Source organism: Cyanistes caeruleus, chromosome 21 (genome assembly GCF_971803275.1).
Source record: "Cyanistes caeruleus chromosome 21, bCyaCae1.hap1.1, whole genome shotgun sequence".
Classification (NCBI taxonomy): domain Eukaryota; kingdom Metazoa; phylum Chordata; class Aves; order Passeriformes; family Paridae; genus Cyanistes; species Cyanistes caeruleus.
Window position 1 is genome coordinate 4,749,114 of NC_141721.1, and position 16,255 is coordinate 4,765,368.

Sequence of the window (16,255 nt, forward strand, 5' to 3'; positions counted from 1 at the left end):
TCTTTGTGGGGCTGCTCAGGAGAGGTTTCATGGAGTGTGAGGAAGATTTTTCCCCTTGGCTCATGGATTTCACCCCTGAGCAGGAAGGTTTTCCCACCTCAATCCAATTTTCTTGCTGGGTATTTCTGCTCTGTCTCCACATAACCACCCAGCATCACAGCACTGATGTTATTATGCAAAATGTAGATTATTTAACCACACAAGTTGTTTTTTTTTGTGTATTGATTTGCCGTTGCTTTGAATCCCATTACAGGAATCTGCTTTATTAACGGACTTTGTCCATGCTCAGATTAACTGGGGATGCTGGATTTGCAAATGAATGAATTGGAATTCATGTTGTCCATGTTAATTACTTGGGTGATGCTGGCTTCCTTGGGGAAACCTTTATTTTTATTCCACCCCTGTTGCTTTGTCTTAATTCAGAAAATGAGTTTGGTGCTATGGGATTGGGTTGGTTTTTCTCCTTTGCTGGAATTCCCTTTTAACAGCTGGGAAGGTACTAAGTGATTTCATGGAATAGGCTGTTCCTGAGGATAAATTTTAATGCAAAGAAGGGTCAGGGAGCTTTTATTTCAATGTTTAGTTCAACCCTACTTCCTCCTCTTTTGCTTTGAGCTAAAATCTCTCTGTATCTTGTTCCTTCTAAATCTTTACCTTGCAAAATCTCCTAATTCCTGCAGTGATACTCAGCCAGATTCTTGTGCTGAGTAATTCCACTCTCCTTGCTGGTAAAAAACCCTGGATTTTGGTATATGCAGGTAGTGCTATTGATCCAAACCCATTTTTTCCCTCTGCTTCTCCCACCCAGGCTCCTGCAATGGTGTAAATAACCCCAAAAAAATAAAGGCTTGGCATGATTTTATGGGAGTCAGCTGCAATTTGTTCACTTAAATTATCTTTTTGTCATGCTTGCATTATTCCACAGCAGCCAGTTTGGAGAGTTAATTGAATATTTGTGTCTCTCAAAGACGCCTTCAATTACTTCCCTTGAATAACTCAGGGAGAGAGCTGTGATGAGGAATCACTGATGCTTATTTTCTGTATCAGAAATATCTGAGCTTTTATTCTAGCACCTATTCAAGGATGCCAAAAACATTCCTACAGTCTCCCAGCCCGAAATTGCATCCTTTTGAAGCAGAGTTTAGCATCCATTGAGCATTAACAATGCATCCTTCCATGGCTAATGCAATAATAATCAGCTCAGGGCTTGGAAGTGGGAGTGGTTCTTGGGTTGCAGCCTCTCATTGTGTGTGCAGGAGTGGATTGATTTCTGCTGGGTCCAGGAGGCTTCCAGGTGAGGCAGGAATATTATTATTGATGCTGCAGGTTCTGGGGGATGCTGTGGGAGTGTTTCCCAGGGCTGGGCAGAGCTGTGCATCAAAACAAAACCCCGGGATAGCTGTGGGCAATCCCCGCCTCGGAATTTTTGGCTGCATTGATCAATCCCCCAAAATTATCAACTTTCCTCTTCCACTGTTGTCTTGCAGCAGCTCTGCTGGCTGAGGAGGGCAACAAAAAAAAATTTTGCACCAAAAGCAACATTTTTGGAGGGGATAAAAAAGCAAATGTGTTGTTTCAAGTGAGATTTGCAATTCCTTCTGTGCTTGGCTGTTCTGGGATCGCCCGCTCCTGGGAACAGCACATCAGGATGGGCTCAGGGAGGGCTTTGCACCTGTTGGACACCAGGAGATTCCACGCTGGGCTCCTCCTGAAGCTTCTCATGGTGAAGCTGCTGGGCCAAGACAATCAATCCTGGTTCCTTCCCAGGCAGAGCCCAGTTTGGAATAAAGACAGCGCCTGGCAGCTCATGCAGAGCTGTGTTAACTCTGAAGGGAGGGTCATGTGGAGAAGGTGGCTGGATCAGAGCAGGGAGGAGTGAGGGGTAGGATTCCCAGTGTCTCATTTGCTCTGTTAGACCAGGGCCAGGCCAGGCTGAGCTTTCCTGCATCCTCCATCCCATCAGCCCAGCCTCAGCTCTAGGAGGATCCAGTGGCCTGTCCCTGGCAGCAGTGGGGACCATCTGGCCCAGCTGCAGAGCATCTGTTCTGCCATGCAGAGCTTTCCACAGCCAAATCCTGCTGCTTCCCTTGCTGGGATCTGTTCCTTCTTCTCTCCCAATTCCCCTGAATTTACAGGATTTTCATTACCTGTGAGACTCGTGCCCCTTTCCCATGGTTTAACGGGAACGGTGACACTCGGAGTCACCTGGGGAAGGACTGAAGGGTGCAGGATGGACAGGCAGCACCAGCCTTGTTGCCTGTTTGATTCATTACTGAGGCTGGGCCATCTGGGTGAGGCTTTTTGGACTCTTTTCCCAGCAGAGATGTTTGCAGGGATGTGCAGAGCCTGGGTGTCTGGCTCATGGAATGCTGTAGGCGCAGGTGGGGGTGAGGAACAGACTGCACCAAGTGCTTGTGGGCTCAGTGTTGATCCAACAACTCCCATCAGCTGGAGCGGGTGTGGGGAGCCTGGTCTGTGATTCCAAGCAGGGAATTGTGTGATTGGAATGCTGCTCTTGTACCAGGAGCCGTTCACTGAGCTGCAAACCCAGACACTGGGGCAGTCTCTCACAGGCAGTGGAAACGATGAGAACGAGTGATTCCTCCCCATCTGACAGTGCCATCCTCTACTTGTGAACCTCTTCCCTTTTCCTGCAGGGATCCCAGTTCTGCTTTTCTCTTTTATTCCTGTAAATACTTATTTTAGAGTTGTTTGTGGATTTACTGCTTGTGAGGGCAAGGCACAAGAGCTGTACGCACAAATAAAAATCTTTAGTGGCCACCAGGCATCTCCTGTCACCTTCCAAGGACAAGAGTTGTCTGAGCCTCGGGTTGCCTCCAAAAAAACCATGGGGTCCTGAAGCAAATCACAAAAATCTAACTAATATGGATGGGTGATCAGCTGCAAAACAGATGGGGCTGCTTTTGGCTGGGAGAGAGAGCGCAAAAACCCTGCAGAGCTCCGAGCTGGCTGTGCTGGAAAACAAAGGTGAGAGCAGCACGAGAGGGGTTTTCCTGCTCCAGTTGCCTCAACACTGAAATGTCTGGGATCAGCTAATTAGAGGGGCTTTTCTTGGCAGGTAACTGGGAGAGACAAGCTCATGCAGGGACTGAGTCAGCCCAGCTGTCTTAGAGCAGGATGAATCACCATCCTCATATGAATTGACAGCAGACTGGGCTTAGGTGGCAGCTCTGGCTCCTTCCCTGACAGGAGATAATAGGCAGCCTGTCCTCCAAGTCCATTTTCCAGCAGAGATCTAGAAGGGTTTTGCAAGTGAAAATAAGTTTTTTTGGTTTTTTTTTTTTTTGCAGTTGAGAGCTTTTGGATTTTTTTTGCAGTTGGCAGCACAATGTGGTCGATCCTGGGAATCAGCCCCGTGCTGGGGCAGGAGCTCCCCTTAGAGCTACTGGTCACAGGGCAAAAAGGATGGTAAATTTATCAAGTTCTGCTCCTCACCTGTGGTTTGGATACTCCAGGCAGCACCTGGGATGCTCCAGGAGGCTCTTTGGGCAGACACAGGAGGATGGAAATGGCAGATTTGATTAAATTGCTTATATTTTCATCGAATGCTTCACTGAAGGGCTGTGAAGGGGAGGCCCAGCAGCCAGACTGAAGTGAACAGGGTGGTGTCATGCAGGGTTAATGCATCAACCTTTTTATTTGGGTTTTAGGCAGGGAATTTGGAGGGCTCTGGGTGGAGCTGGCTCCCAGGAGCTGAGGGGGTGGGAGAGTGACCCCTCAGCTGTGCTTTTCTCAAATCCCCCTTAGACCTGCAGCTTTTTCTGCCTCTTCCCTTTGCAGAAGGAAAGCTTTGTGGCATCACTCTCCTTGGGAGGGTTCTAAGGAGACTCTTGTGCCTCTGGGCTGAGCCTGCTGGCAGGCTGGGCTGTCACCCATCCATCTGGGAGCAGCAGCAATAAGTGACAAGTCCCACCAGGAGCCATCTGGTGCAGGCTCTGCTTGGCCAGCAGGATCCTGGCTTGGGGCTGGAGCCCCAGCTGGAGCCCCAGCCCCAGGCTTGGATGGAAAACCTGGATGTGGGCAGCTCCTGCTGCTTTAGGAGGGAAGAGTGGGTAATATTTGGTGAGCTCAAAGCAAAGAGTTGTGTTAAAGGCGGTGGTGGATTGGAATAGTTGAAGTTGTTCAAAGCAAATCCTGGAATCACCTCACCCAAACAGAACTTCCAAGCTTTTCCTGGGATCCCAGTGTCTCTGTAAATCGGGAGAGCTGAGACCATTCTCATTAAAACAACCACAGGCACTCTGCTGAAGAAGTCTTAACTGTAGTCTGGCCAAATTCCAGGTGGAGTTGTTGCCTTTGCCTGGCATTATAAAATAAAAGAGCATTTTTTTCTGCAAATCTCCTCAGTTGTTTATTATCTGGCTGGCAGCATCACATCTCTGCCCATTAATCCATCTCTCCAAGTTCCTCCAATTCCAGCCTCCTGGAGGGGTTTCAAGCTGCCACCATTTATTATTTGAGTCAGTCTGCCAGGGAAATGTTTGCTCCTTCCCCAAAGCATCGACTCCCTTCTCTCACCGCGCCCTTGCTCAGGGCCTGAATGAGCAATTTGTGGCCCCAAATCGATATTAACTCTGTGAAACAGAAAATACGCAACATATCTAAGCTCTGGTTTTACTCCAGGCTGGTGGGTTGGACATTAAACCTGCAGAAGCCGTTGCTGATTTGTGTGGAGGTTCCCAGGGTGGCTTTTGGGACACCCCATCCAGATGTGCTGGTCCCATCACAGCTGCCCAGTTGCAGCTGAGCTCCCAAGTGCTGCCTGCCCTCTTCAAGAGTGCAAATTCGATCCTCTCTGCGTGGCTGAGGGCTGGTTTATCCTAAAATACGTTGTGACATCATTACCTTTGGGGGGCTTTACTCTTCTCTCAACCAGAAATTAATTCCTGCCTTAAAAATCTTTTTGGGGAAGAGTAGGAGGAAGTGGTTGGATTTTCCTCATAAGACACAGGTTGAACAGCAGGATGAGTCCAACATCCAGAAAAACACGGGGTTGAGTCACATCCCACCCCTCTCTCTCTCAGCTGACCTTCCTCCCCACTCTAATCCCACCTGCTGGAATCATTATTCCCAGAGAACTTGGAGCAGATGATGGATGGAACACTGAGTTATTCCTTCCTTCGTGCCCGACTCTTGTTTACAACACCAACCTCCCTGCTTGGAAATTCAGGATGCTGCCCTGAATTTAGTGGAGAGAAAGGAGTTTTGGAAGAGGTGCTGGCCAAAACAGCAGCTCTTGGGATATTTGTGAGCAGCTGGGATGAGTTTTTTGTGCAGGAACCTCATTTGGGCAGCAGTAACTCCGTGTTAGTGAAAACAACAACAGCAGAAGCTGCTTTCTCAATGACTCCTCACAGGGACCTGCCGCATTTCCCCCTAATTACAATTCAATTTGCAGTGATAAATGGTTTAATAAGCAAAAATGGGCTTGGCTGTGGTTGGTTATGGCTCTGTGTGGCTTGGGGGATTCTGGGACTCATGGCAGGAGCTTCCAAAGCCTGGGAGCTGCGAGTTTTTGACAGCAGAAAGGAATAAGAAATAGTTTTACTGGCATGAGGGAAAGATAAGCTGGGATGCAGCTCCCAGATGTTTTGCTTGGGTGATGTTGGCCTGGAGAGTGGAGGGTGAGCTCTGAGTTTTGGGGTAAAAGAGGTATTTGTGTGGTTTTGCTGCAAACAACAGGCTGGGCACAGCATCCCTGCGCCTCTCACTGGGCTTGGGGTTTTCTTTCCAAAATAATTGGGGGTTTTTCTTTTATACCTTTCATGGCTGGGGAATTTTCATTGCTGGCTGCTGTTACCTTTTTCCTGCTGGATTTTTGGATATAAATTACAAACTTACCCCTCAAAGTGGGATTTTTTTTGTGTGTTTTTTTAAAAAGAAAAAACCTAATAGCTTTACACTGCTAGATTTGCAGAAGACTCCTCCTGTGGAGGCTCAGCTGGTTGGTGGCAGGAAGTTTTCCTTCCAGTGGATAAGGATGGATGAATGGTTTGGCTTTCAGCTCCCTAAAGGTCGAAACAAATAGGATAAACAGCAGAGAACTCATGGGTGATTTCTGTTTGAAAATTCCCCTTTTCCCTGTCACTACCTGCAGAGATGTTCCCATTTTCCTGTCACACGTGGACAAAACACCTCAGCAGAGCTCAGGGGTTTGGATCCACTCCTGAGCACCCCTCAAATCTACCCTGAGGAAGCCATGCCTGGCTCATAAATCCCATCACTTTAAGCCCTGATTTATTTGAAATCTGCACTTGCCATCCAGGTAAAATCCCCTAGGAAAAGGGACTGTGCTGAAAAGAAGTGACTGGAGCCAGATGCTGGGCGTTTTCTGCAAAGCCAGTGACCGGTGATTTGCTGCTGACAGCGTGAACTGGTGTTAAGTTATTAAATTGCAGATGAGCTCATCACTTGGCCTCGAACAAGTTTCAGCCTTGAGAGGCTTTAAAATATTGCGTGTGGTGGAAAAGAGACAATGCTGGTGTGGCAGAGAGGTTTGGGGAGCAGCTGAGAAAGACATCTGTGCATAAAAAAATGTGTGTACCAGGAGGGAGGAGGGAACGCTCCATGCGAAAAATGTAAAGTTCTCCCAGGAGAGAGGAGGAGAAATTCTCTGATTTATGAGCTGGACGATTTAATTTTAGCTGAGGAGAAAACGGTGAAGAGTTTTGAGATGCTTGAAGGGGCAAGATGCTGAGCCTGGTTTGATCCTGAGAGGTCCCAAGGAGTTGTCCCAAGTCCCCAGATTTGCCCTCTGGTAGTGCCTGGTGTCTGCCAGAAATCGTGGGCCAAATCCAGCTTTTATTTAATGTTTGTTTAATCCTGATGCTGAACTTTACCCAACTGGGAAGGTGACATCCACGCTGCTGTGTGATGCCTCCCTCCCTGGAAGAGTGGGAGTTTCCTTTGAGCACCTCCCTGCACAATTTCTATTTCTTCTTCCTCTTGCAAATGAGCCCAAGCTCTCTCCACGCTGAGATTAATTTTCTTTTTAATTATTTTTTAAGTCAAACTTGGCGGAAGCCGTGAGACAGCCCAGAAATCAGATTGGCCCCTTGATTTTCCCAACCGGGCACGGGCAGGGTTGGATTTTGTGGCCACCTGGATTTGTAGTTTCGAGGTTTTTTTGGTGCTCCCAAGGCAGAGCAGCCTCACACGCGTGTGGTTTTTAATTGCCTCGGCTCTTTTTTTTACTAAATGACCTGTTCGGTGTTAACTCAGGCAGTGCTGCGGGGCTGATCCTAAAAATACCAAGGAAAACAGCGGGATAAACACTTGTCACCTCGTTTGTGGCCTGAGCTGTAATTGCTGTAACGTGAGATCCCTCGGGCTGCCGTGTCTGAAGGCAAAATGGATTTTTTTTTTTTAAAGTGTAGATCTTTGTTTTCAACCTGTCTGAAATCACTGAGCATCCACACCTACAAGCAATGTGCCCTTCCCGTGGGGATTTTGGGGCTGGAGCATCTCTGAGTTCATGACAAGCTTGAATTTATTGCACGGTGCCAAGGTTGGCTTGTGTTTGCCAAGAGGAAATTCTTTGTGCCGGGTGCCACCGGCTCCATGGGAAGTAAAAAAAGGTTCAAAGAGGGGAAAAAAAAGAGTATTTGGGTATTATATACACAAAAATATTTGAGGTAAAAGGAGTACATTGTGTATAACCCTTCCCCTCTTCATCCCTCTGCACTGATGTATTTCATACAGCGAGGAGTTCTCTGCCAAAATTCCTCAAATTATTCTGTCTAAGAATTACAAACCGTAGAAAGCAGCCTTGAGGGGACCTCAGGAGATCTGGCCCATCCCTGGGGCAGGACCAGCTCCATCTGAACTGCTCCTGACACCACCTTGTCTAGGCTCCACTGGCAGAGCTTCCACTCCTTCCCAGTCAGTCTAATCCAGCATTTTGCTCTTCTCTCACTCCAATCCATCCTCCTCTTCCCACTGCTGAAGTTTTAGGTTCATTCTTCCCTCCCTGTGCACAGCAGCCCCAGAGCTCACCCAACGCTGCATTTATTCTCCAGTTGCAGTTCCCTGTGATGTTCTCCGGGGTCATCTTGGATTTTATCCTCATTTGCAAGGGTGTCATCATCTCAGTGGGTTTATGGGGCTGATCCTTCAGCCCTAAAGCCTCTTAGCAGAGCAGGTGAGGCCAGGAGTGCAGCTCCTCTCGAGGTGACACAAGGTGTCCCTTCCTTCTCTTTGTCACCCAAACTGCTGGAAAACCAAAATCTCTCCAACAACAGTGGGAGATGCTGGGGATCATTTCCTCCTTGGCTCCTCCACCAGTGAGGCCTGACTTTAAGAACCACTGGCTTTTATATCCCACCTAATCTTGCTCCTTTTCTCCATTTCCTGTAGGATTTAGGGATGGAGTCGACCTCTCTGGATGATGTTCTCTATCGTTACGCCAGCTTCCGAAACCTGGTGGATCCCATCACCCACGACCTGATCATCAGCCTGGCGAGATACATCCACTGCCCCAAACCGGTAGGTGCCACGCTCTCCTCACACTCTGGGGCTGTGCTGGCTTGGGAAATTGGGAATGTGGAGCTTCTCCCTGAGTGCCAGGGGAAAATCCTCCCAGTTTCGGGTGGGTCTGGACCAAGAGGATGAGGTTTTCCAGCTGAGCAAGGGATCTTTGGCTAATGTTGGTACTCCTTTTGACTTGTGTGTGGTGTTTTTAAGCACCATGGATCATCCATGGGTGGATGGACCTGCAGGCATCACTCTCCTGTATTTGCTGCTAATAACAGGTCTTTAATTTCCTGTGAGAGTGTCTGAAGGGATGGAGTCATTCACTGCTGCTTCTTGTGGATGTTTTACTCAGTTATAGCCTCCACCAGTGTTTAAAAAGGAGGGAAATTGCTTTTTTTTTGAAGCACTTGCAGATTTCTTTCATGTTGTGAGGCAAAGCCACAAAGGTGCTGCTCAGGGGGTGTCTGCCTGGGCTGTGGTGTGAGTCTGACCCTGAAGGGCTTCATAAAACTCTCTGCACTCAGCAAAAGGTGTTGGGAAGGGTGGAGTGGCTGCAGGGGACACCAGGGACCCAAATCTCCACCTGCAGAGACCAAGGATGGCTGTGCCACGTCCTACAGCGTGAGATCCAGATGGAGCCGCACCCCTGTGCTGTGCAAGGATACCCATGGATCCCTTTCCCTGTGGAGAACAAGATCCTTTCCTTCCTCCTCCCCCATGAGCTGGGAAAGTGGAGAAAGCTCCTCTCGTGCCGGGCGTGTTTCCAGGCGGAGAGGCCCCGTTCCCCTGCTGAGGCTGCCCTTCTCCAGAGCTCTGTGACTAAGCTGGTTTCTCCTCCTGAGGGTGAGCCGTGCCCCAGGAGAGCTCTGTATTCCCTATAAAAACACTCTGAGGCTGCTCTGAGCCCAGTCCTGCTCTCCCTTGTCTCCCTGCAGGTTTCTTTTGGCACCAAGGGCTGTGGAGGAGGCAGTGCCAGGGTAAGCAGGGAGATGCAAAGTCCTCATTCCTCTGCTCAGCCCTGTGAGGCACATCTGGACAGCTGTGTCCAGTTCTGGGCTCCTCAGGACAAGAAGAGCTCCTGGATCAGGGCCAGAGCAAGGGGACAAAGAGGAGGAAGGACTGGAGCATCTCTGACAAGGAAAGGCTGAGGGAGCTGGGGCTGTTCAGCCTGGAGAGGAGATGCTGAGAGGGGACCTCATCCCTGGCTGTCCCTGTCTGCAGGGACCCAGCAATGGCACAAGAGGAAGGAGCAGGAACTGACCCCACGAAGCTCCACCTGAACCTGAGGAAGAATTTCTTCCCTGTGCAGGTGAGAGCTGGAACAGATTGTCCAGAGGGGGGTGTGGAGCCTCCCTTCACTGGAGATATCCCAGAGCTGTCTGCACACAATCCTGTGCCATGTGCTGTGGGATGACACTGCTGGAGCAGGAAATTTGGGCCTTCCAACCTGACCATTCTGGGATTCTGTGGTGGCAAAACCCCAAATAAATCCGCCTGTGCAGCACTGAGGCTCTTACTCTGCAGGAGAATCTTTTTGGATGCCCTTGGTGCTCTCCACATGCTTTGCTCATCTCAAAGCACCACACCAGGCGTGGGTGGAAGGATGGAGGGAGGGATGGGTGCTGCCTTGGAGAGGGAAGCAGGGGCTGTGCAGGTGACAGAGAACAACTCCAGCTGCAGCTCCCCATTGGTGGCTTTGCCTTGCTCAGGTTTGGGTGCCACTGGCTGTGGTTAAACCCTTTTTATTTGGCAGCTGAGTGAAAAGTAACTTCATCCCAGTGTTTTGTGGTGGTTTCCTGAGATACTGATGTTCTGTAAGTCCCCAGAAAGCTGCATGCTTTAGTCACCAGGGTTATTTTCCAGATTCCAACCCTCTCTTCCCCCAGACTTATTTCACTTTGACAGAGGTTTGGCACGATGTGTGAGAGCAGGAGAACACTCAGGGCCAGGAGTGCTGCAGAAGTTTTGGCTTTTGCTCTCCATTCTGTGGCACAAATACACATAAATATATATGTTGTGGCAGCTGGGAGCTTGTCCTTATCCATCCAGAGGTGGATGGAGCTGACCTGGACCCTGGTCCCTGTTAACCTTCTCTTTTAAACATGTCCCTGCAGGATTCTGGGGTCCTGCTTCCCTCCTCCCTCCTGGAGAGGCTTTCCTGACTCTCTGTACATTGCTTTTTTTCACACAGCTTCTATTTACACCACCCTTAGCTTAAGGGTGACCCCTTGGTCTCTCCTGTGAGCTAAAGTAAAAGTTGAATCATTTCTCCAAGCCCTGAGTCCGTATGGCCAGGAAAAAGTTGGCCTGGGCTCTCCAGCGTGGCTGAGGAGTTCAGGGGATGCTGATTCCAGCCAGCAAATCCAACCCAAAAACTGCAACTTGTGCTGGAGGAGGCTGGAGAGCTGTGAAGGAGGAATTTGGGAGGTGGAAATGTTTGGGTGAGTTTTGTGTGGGTGTCCAGGCAGTGGTGCACAGCCAGATTGTGTCTCCCAGGCCCTGCTGAGATCCCAGCCTGGCCTGAGGGCTGGGCTGTGAAAGGAGCCAAGGAAAAACTCTTTTCCAGATCCTTTGGAAGTCAGGGGTTGGATTTGGTGCCATCCCTATTTACAGATGTGTGTAATGCAGTTCAAGGAAAGCCAGGTCCTTGAGTGCAGCTCTTGTCACCTTTGGGGTTCCTGAGGCCTTGGAAGGGGCAGATTTGCTGTTCAGGAAACTCAGATTGTACGGGAAGTTTTCCAGTGAGGAAAGGGGTGTTTGCTTTGGATCAAAATCATCTGAACAAGTGTTTTCTCTCCTGTGGCCAGTTTTTTTATCTTCCTGCCTCTCTCCTCATGGAAAAGGACCTTTGGAGAGCGGCTCAGCTCCAAAGCCACTTGCCAAAGGAATCAGTGGGTGCACCTCAGGGTGATGTCTGCCTGTCCCCATGGCCAGGAAAAGGGAACAAAAGACCCCAACAAAGCCATGTGCTGTGGGATGGAGCAGCCAGAATGCCCCAAATCTCCTGCAGCTGCTCAGGTTTGCAGTGCGAAGGAGCTGAGAACACAAACTTTGCGTAAGGAGCGAAGGGCCCCCGTGACAAATTCACAGCTCTCTGTGCCAGCAGGGATATTTGGCCCTGAACTATTGGAAAATTAAAGCAATTCCTTTTATTCCACAGACCAAAGCCACGTGTGTGGATGACTGATGGCTGTGATAGGGAGTGAGTCAGGCTCCCCTTCAGCTTGAGGATTTGTTGGATTTGGGATAAACACTGGGGCAAAGGGGAAAGTGGAGCCTTGGTTGGGTCTTGTGTCCTTGTGCTGTTTCACTGCAACCTCTGGGATGTACCTGGAAGCTCCTCCAAGCCCTGAAGGCTGCCCAGAGTGAGACTTTGGCTTTGCTGAGCCCCATCCTGCTGCTTTCTGCCAGGAAAAGGCTGGCAGAGCAGCTTAGCAAAGCCCCATCCCAAAATCCAGCTTTGCCTGGCCATTCTCCTGTTGGTGCCTGCACCTCCCGGGCAGCAGCTCCTCCCAGGCCTCAGGGGGAAGATGTGATCTTGTCCACAAGGAAATGGATTTGGGAAATATCTCCATTTGGGAGCTATGTACAATAGGGAACATCATCCTCATCTTCCCCACTGAAATTCAAGATAAATGGGGACAGGGAGAGTTTTTAAAGCTCTTCTGAGCAGTTGGACAGTGGAAGAAAAGTGGATTTTGCCCTGGGTGGATGGAAGATCTTTTTTCCCTTCATTTGAGCAATTTCTGTGTGGCTCTGATGTCTTTTCCTGCCTGAGCTCTAAACTGATCAGGTTTGCAGGATGGCTGTGATTCCATGAACTGTCACCCATGAAAACAAGAAAGCATAGAAAGGAAAAGTGGTTGTTGTGACCTGGATGGAATAATCAATTTCTAACCCTCCTTCAGCCCTGTGGGATAAGAACTTACAAATTATATTGAGGTTTTCATGCCCTGCATTTTTAAAATGTGTTATTTCTGTCAGGGCTAAAATGAGCATTTTTTTTTCATATTTACCATCCCGCTGTGCTGAGCCATGTGGCTAAAACTGTACCAATAGCCTCAGTTTGTGCAGGATGAAGATAATCAGGGCACCACGACCACCAGCTCAGGGCCTTTATCTCCAATAAATATCCCCATAATCCAGCTCCTCTGCCACATGTGTTATCATTTGAGCTGGAATTCAAATTATCATTCCAAATTCCTGACATCAAATTTGTTTTTCGGCCTTGTGAGATGAAATGACAGCTATGAAGTGGTGACACTTTGAGGGACACTCCAGCACAGGGTGATCTTGTCAACCCCAGTGAGATTTTTACCTTTCCCTTTTGCTCTGAGGTGTGCAAGGAAAATCCCCCACAGCTCTCAGATTCCAAAGTGCCATGAGAACACTGTGTATTATTTGTTTTCTGCTTTAAGAAATGTCATGAAAGGAGCTGATCTATGAACAAAACCCCTCTAAACCCCCAAAATATGATATAAAAGCAGGGGGGATGATGAGGATTCAACTTAATTCTGTATTAATGGCTCTTTCTGGGTCTTTTTTTTTGTCTTTGCTGGTCTTGCTTCAAGTGTGAAGATCCCTCTCTGTGGGTATTTAAGATATCTGCAATATGTGAAGATGTCCTGTAGAAAGAAAAAGTCTGGAAAGCTCAGACCCCATTGAGGGCAGCTCTGGTTCTTTGCTGACTTGATGTCCTGCTCTGCAAAAAGAGAGATGTTCCCTCCCTAAAGCTTTCATGTGAGAGCTGAAGCTGAGCTGAGTGCCTGGGAAATGGGGAGGGGAATTGCACTCTGCAGGGGTTTTAAGCATGAAATCTAAAATGGAATAATGGCAAGGTCTGGATGGGCTGTGATGGGAACTCACTACTGGGAACTCACTGGGTTTTATGTGAAATGGGACCTGATCCTCCATTGTGCAAACCCTGTGGGGTGCAAGGAAGCCCCTGGTCCTTGTCCTTCCCAGCCTGAGGAATGTGCTCCCAGCATCCCCATTTCCGTAGGAGATTGGAAATGTGACCAGTTAATCACTCTCATCATAAAGTCATTTAGGCTGGAAAAGATTTCAGGTCATCAAGTCCGACCATTAACCAGCCCAGCATGGCCAAGGTGACTTTTATCAAACTTTTCATCTTTTTTGATGTTTTTTTGGGTTGCTCAAGCCCAAAATCTCAGTGCCAGCTGGCAGAATTGCCAGGCTCCCTTTTTGCTCAGCTCCCACAATAACAGGACGACCTTTCCCAACCATCTGCAAAGCCCTGGAAATGCTGCAGGGTGGATTTTTATCAGCCTGGAGATGGATTTTTGCAGTGCCTCCCAAATGTCAGGTGCCACATCATGCAGCAAGAGATGTGCTCAGCTTCCCCTCTCTCTTCCCCAAGAACATCTCGGTGACACCAGCTGTGGGTGATGGGCATCATCAGATGGCTTGGAAGATTAAACTATTAAAAAAGAAGATTAAAAAATTATCCAGGGGCTGGAAAAGATATTTCAGTTACCTGTGGGTGAGGCTGGAGTTCCCCAGTTTAGCTTTCAGTCTTTCCTCAGGACCTCTTCACCCACAGCCTCCCCAGGTGTCCCCAAGGGAAGGGACAGATGAAGAACCAGCCACCTCATTAAACAGTAACAACACATTTTATTGATGTTTTCTGCTGGTAATTGGCATTTGAGTTCAGCTCACTTGGGTTTTAATCAGAATATCATTTCCCTCAAAGGAAGGAAGGAGATTGATTCCCTGCTCCTGGCAGGAGGGTGGTTTATTCACCTGAGAAGATCATGGTGGGGACCTGGCCTGGGGGATGGCTGGAGGGGAGAGCTGGCACTTGGCTGGGGGTTTTGAGATCTATTTCTAGCCCAACTCAGAGCTGTGGGAATACCAAGCAGGAAAATGTTCTGCTGGAGATGTGGGTTGGCAGAAATGAGTGGTTCAATATGGAAACTTTGAGGACTTTCATAAGGAGGGTTTTCCTCTCTGTTAATAAACTTCTGCTGAGGGGTGAGGAATTGATTGTGGCCACATCTGAACTAGTTCAGGCAGCAAAGGCTGCTCACCATCTGCCCAGGGGGCTGAGAGGACTTGGAATAAATATTATGACCCAATCTGAGCAGTTTTGGGGCTACAATCAACCCGTGTTTCAACCCTGGTCCCTGAAGGCTGGCAGTGCCCAGCGTACCTTTGGATTCTGCTGCTCTCCTGCGGCATCTGGGGAAGGGATGGAGCTGTTGCCACATCTGGAGGCTCTACCCCCAGTCCTGCCTTTGCCTCATGCCATGCGCTTGAAGAAAAACCCAAAAATCCCCCAAATTTCAGCTTCTTTGCTGAGTACCACTGTCAGGCTTTGCACGGGGGTTCAGAGGTGCTGAACTTTGCAGGATGAGCTGAAAGCACTGAGGATAAAGGGACTTTCAGCAGCCCTGTCCTTGCTGCTCCCTCCAGCCCTGAATGAGGAGTAAAGCTCCCCATCAGCATTTCACAGCTGGGAGAAGCAATGCCTGCGTTTGGGAAGGGCTGTGCACTCAAAACACCTCTGGGGCTTGGAAGCACTCCCGTTTCTAGGGCTAATCCTGGAATTTGAAGAGTTCCTGGCATTCAGCCTGTCTGCAGCATCACAGCTGCTTTGCCAGGCTATCTCTTGGAGCAAGGAGAAGTTTGTCCCTTTGCTGCTGAGTTCCAAGCTTGCCTTGGCTGCTCCCAGCACGGTCACCTTGCTGGGACAGCTCGACATCCCTTGGTTTGGCTGTGCCACAGGGCAGAGGTGCTTTCCCCCAGATTTGGGGTGGCTCTGGACCCTGTGGGTCTTCTAAACCCCCTCTGGTTCTACCCATGGGTAGAAAGTGCCCTCCTTTCCCTGGGAGGCACCAGGGGACAGCTCCTTCCAGAGGGGAGGCACCCACTCTGTCTCTATCTAAAAAAAGGGAAAAATAAAGAAGTAAATAAAAGCAAAGAGCTGAGTTTTTGTAAATAGGGAAGGTGCCAGGAGGCTTTCCAGTGATTGCTCTTCCTCGATGGCAGGGACTAGGATTCCTGGCCAAAGTCCAGCAAGTGATTAGCTCCCAGTTTGGAGTGTTTGGGGATTTGGGTAAGAGCTTTATCCCACCCTTCCCATCTTCAAAGAGTTTTGCAGTCGTTGGGTAATTTGCTAAATCCTCCCGATTTCTCTGTCACTTTCCTTTTCCTCCTTGCCATCCATCCTCCCAGGAAATCCCCAGCACATCTCCTGTGTCTGCATCCATAGTTCCACATCTGCTTGGAGCCCTTGGAAGGGGCCCCACTCCCTCCAGCCTCGCTGCATCCCTGAGCTGTTGCTGGGAGAGATTGGATACACTCGACTGCTGCTTCCTCACCTCTTTTTTTCTTAAAAAAATTGGGAAAATCCCCAGTTCTGCTGTGCCTGTGAGGGCCCCGCGGTGGGTAATGAGCTGGAGATGAGCTCTGTGCCCTTTCCCTGGGATTCACATTTGCAGGGAATAACAGGGACTGGATGTGAGGGGGGTCCTGCTGCCCCTCCACAGGCTCCCAGGGCTGAGAACCCCCAGGGAATGACAGAAATATCCCAGGGACACTCCTGCAGCGACAAGGGGCTGGGCTGGGCTCTGCTTCCCGTGGGATCCCATGTGGAGCAGCTGATCCAGGCTGGGAAAGTCTCTCTGTGATGTCCTGAATGTGGGACATAAATAACCCAATAATCCATGTCTGGTTTCACCCTGAGAGCAGAGGGGGGACAGAGGAGGGTGAGTGGTGCGTGCTGGGCTGAGACCTGAGG

The 16,255-nt window shown here is 49.2% G+C and overlaps 1 protein-coding gene across 2 annotated transcripts in view; it reads left to right on the plus strand.

The window, feature by feature from the left end:
- The window catches only part of LRRC75A (leucine rich repeat containing 75A), a 56,659-nt gene that overhangs the window by 14,062 nt on the left and 26,342 nt on the right, over window positions 1-16,255 (plus strand). For both annotated transcript variants that reach the window (XM_023939199.2, XM_086859941.1), the window contains exon 2: window positions 8,377-8,505. In XM_023939199.2, the coding sequence (XP_023794967.1) occupies window positions 8,377-8,505 (129 nt within the window). The remainder of the gene's footprint in view (window positions 1-8,376; window positions 8,506-16,255) is intronic.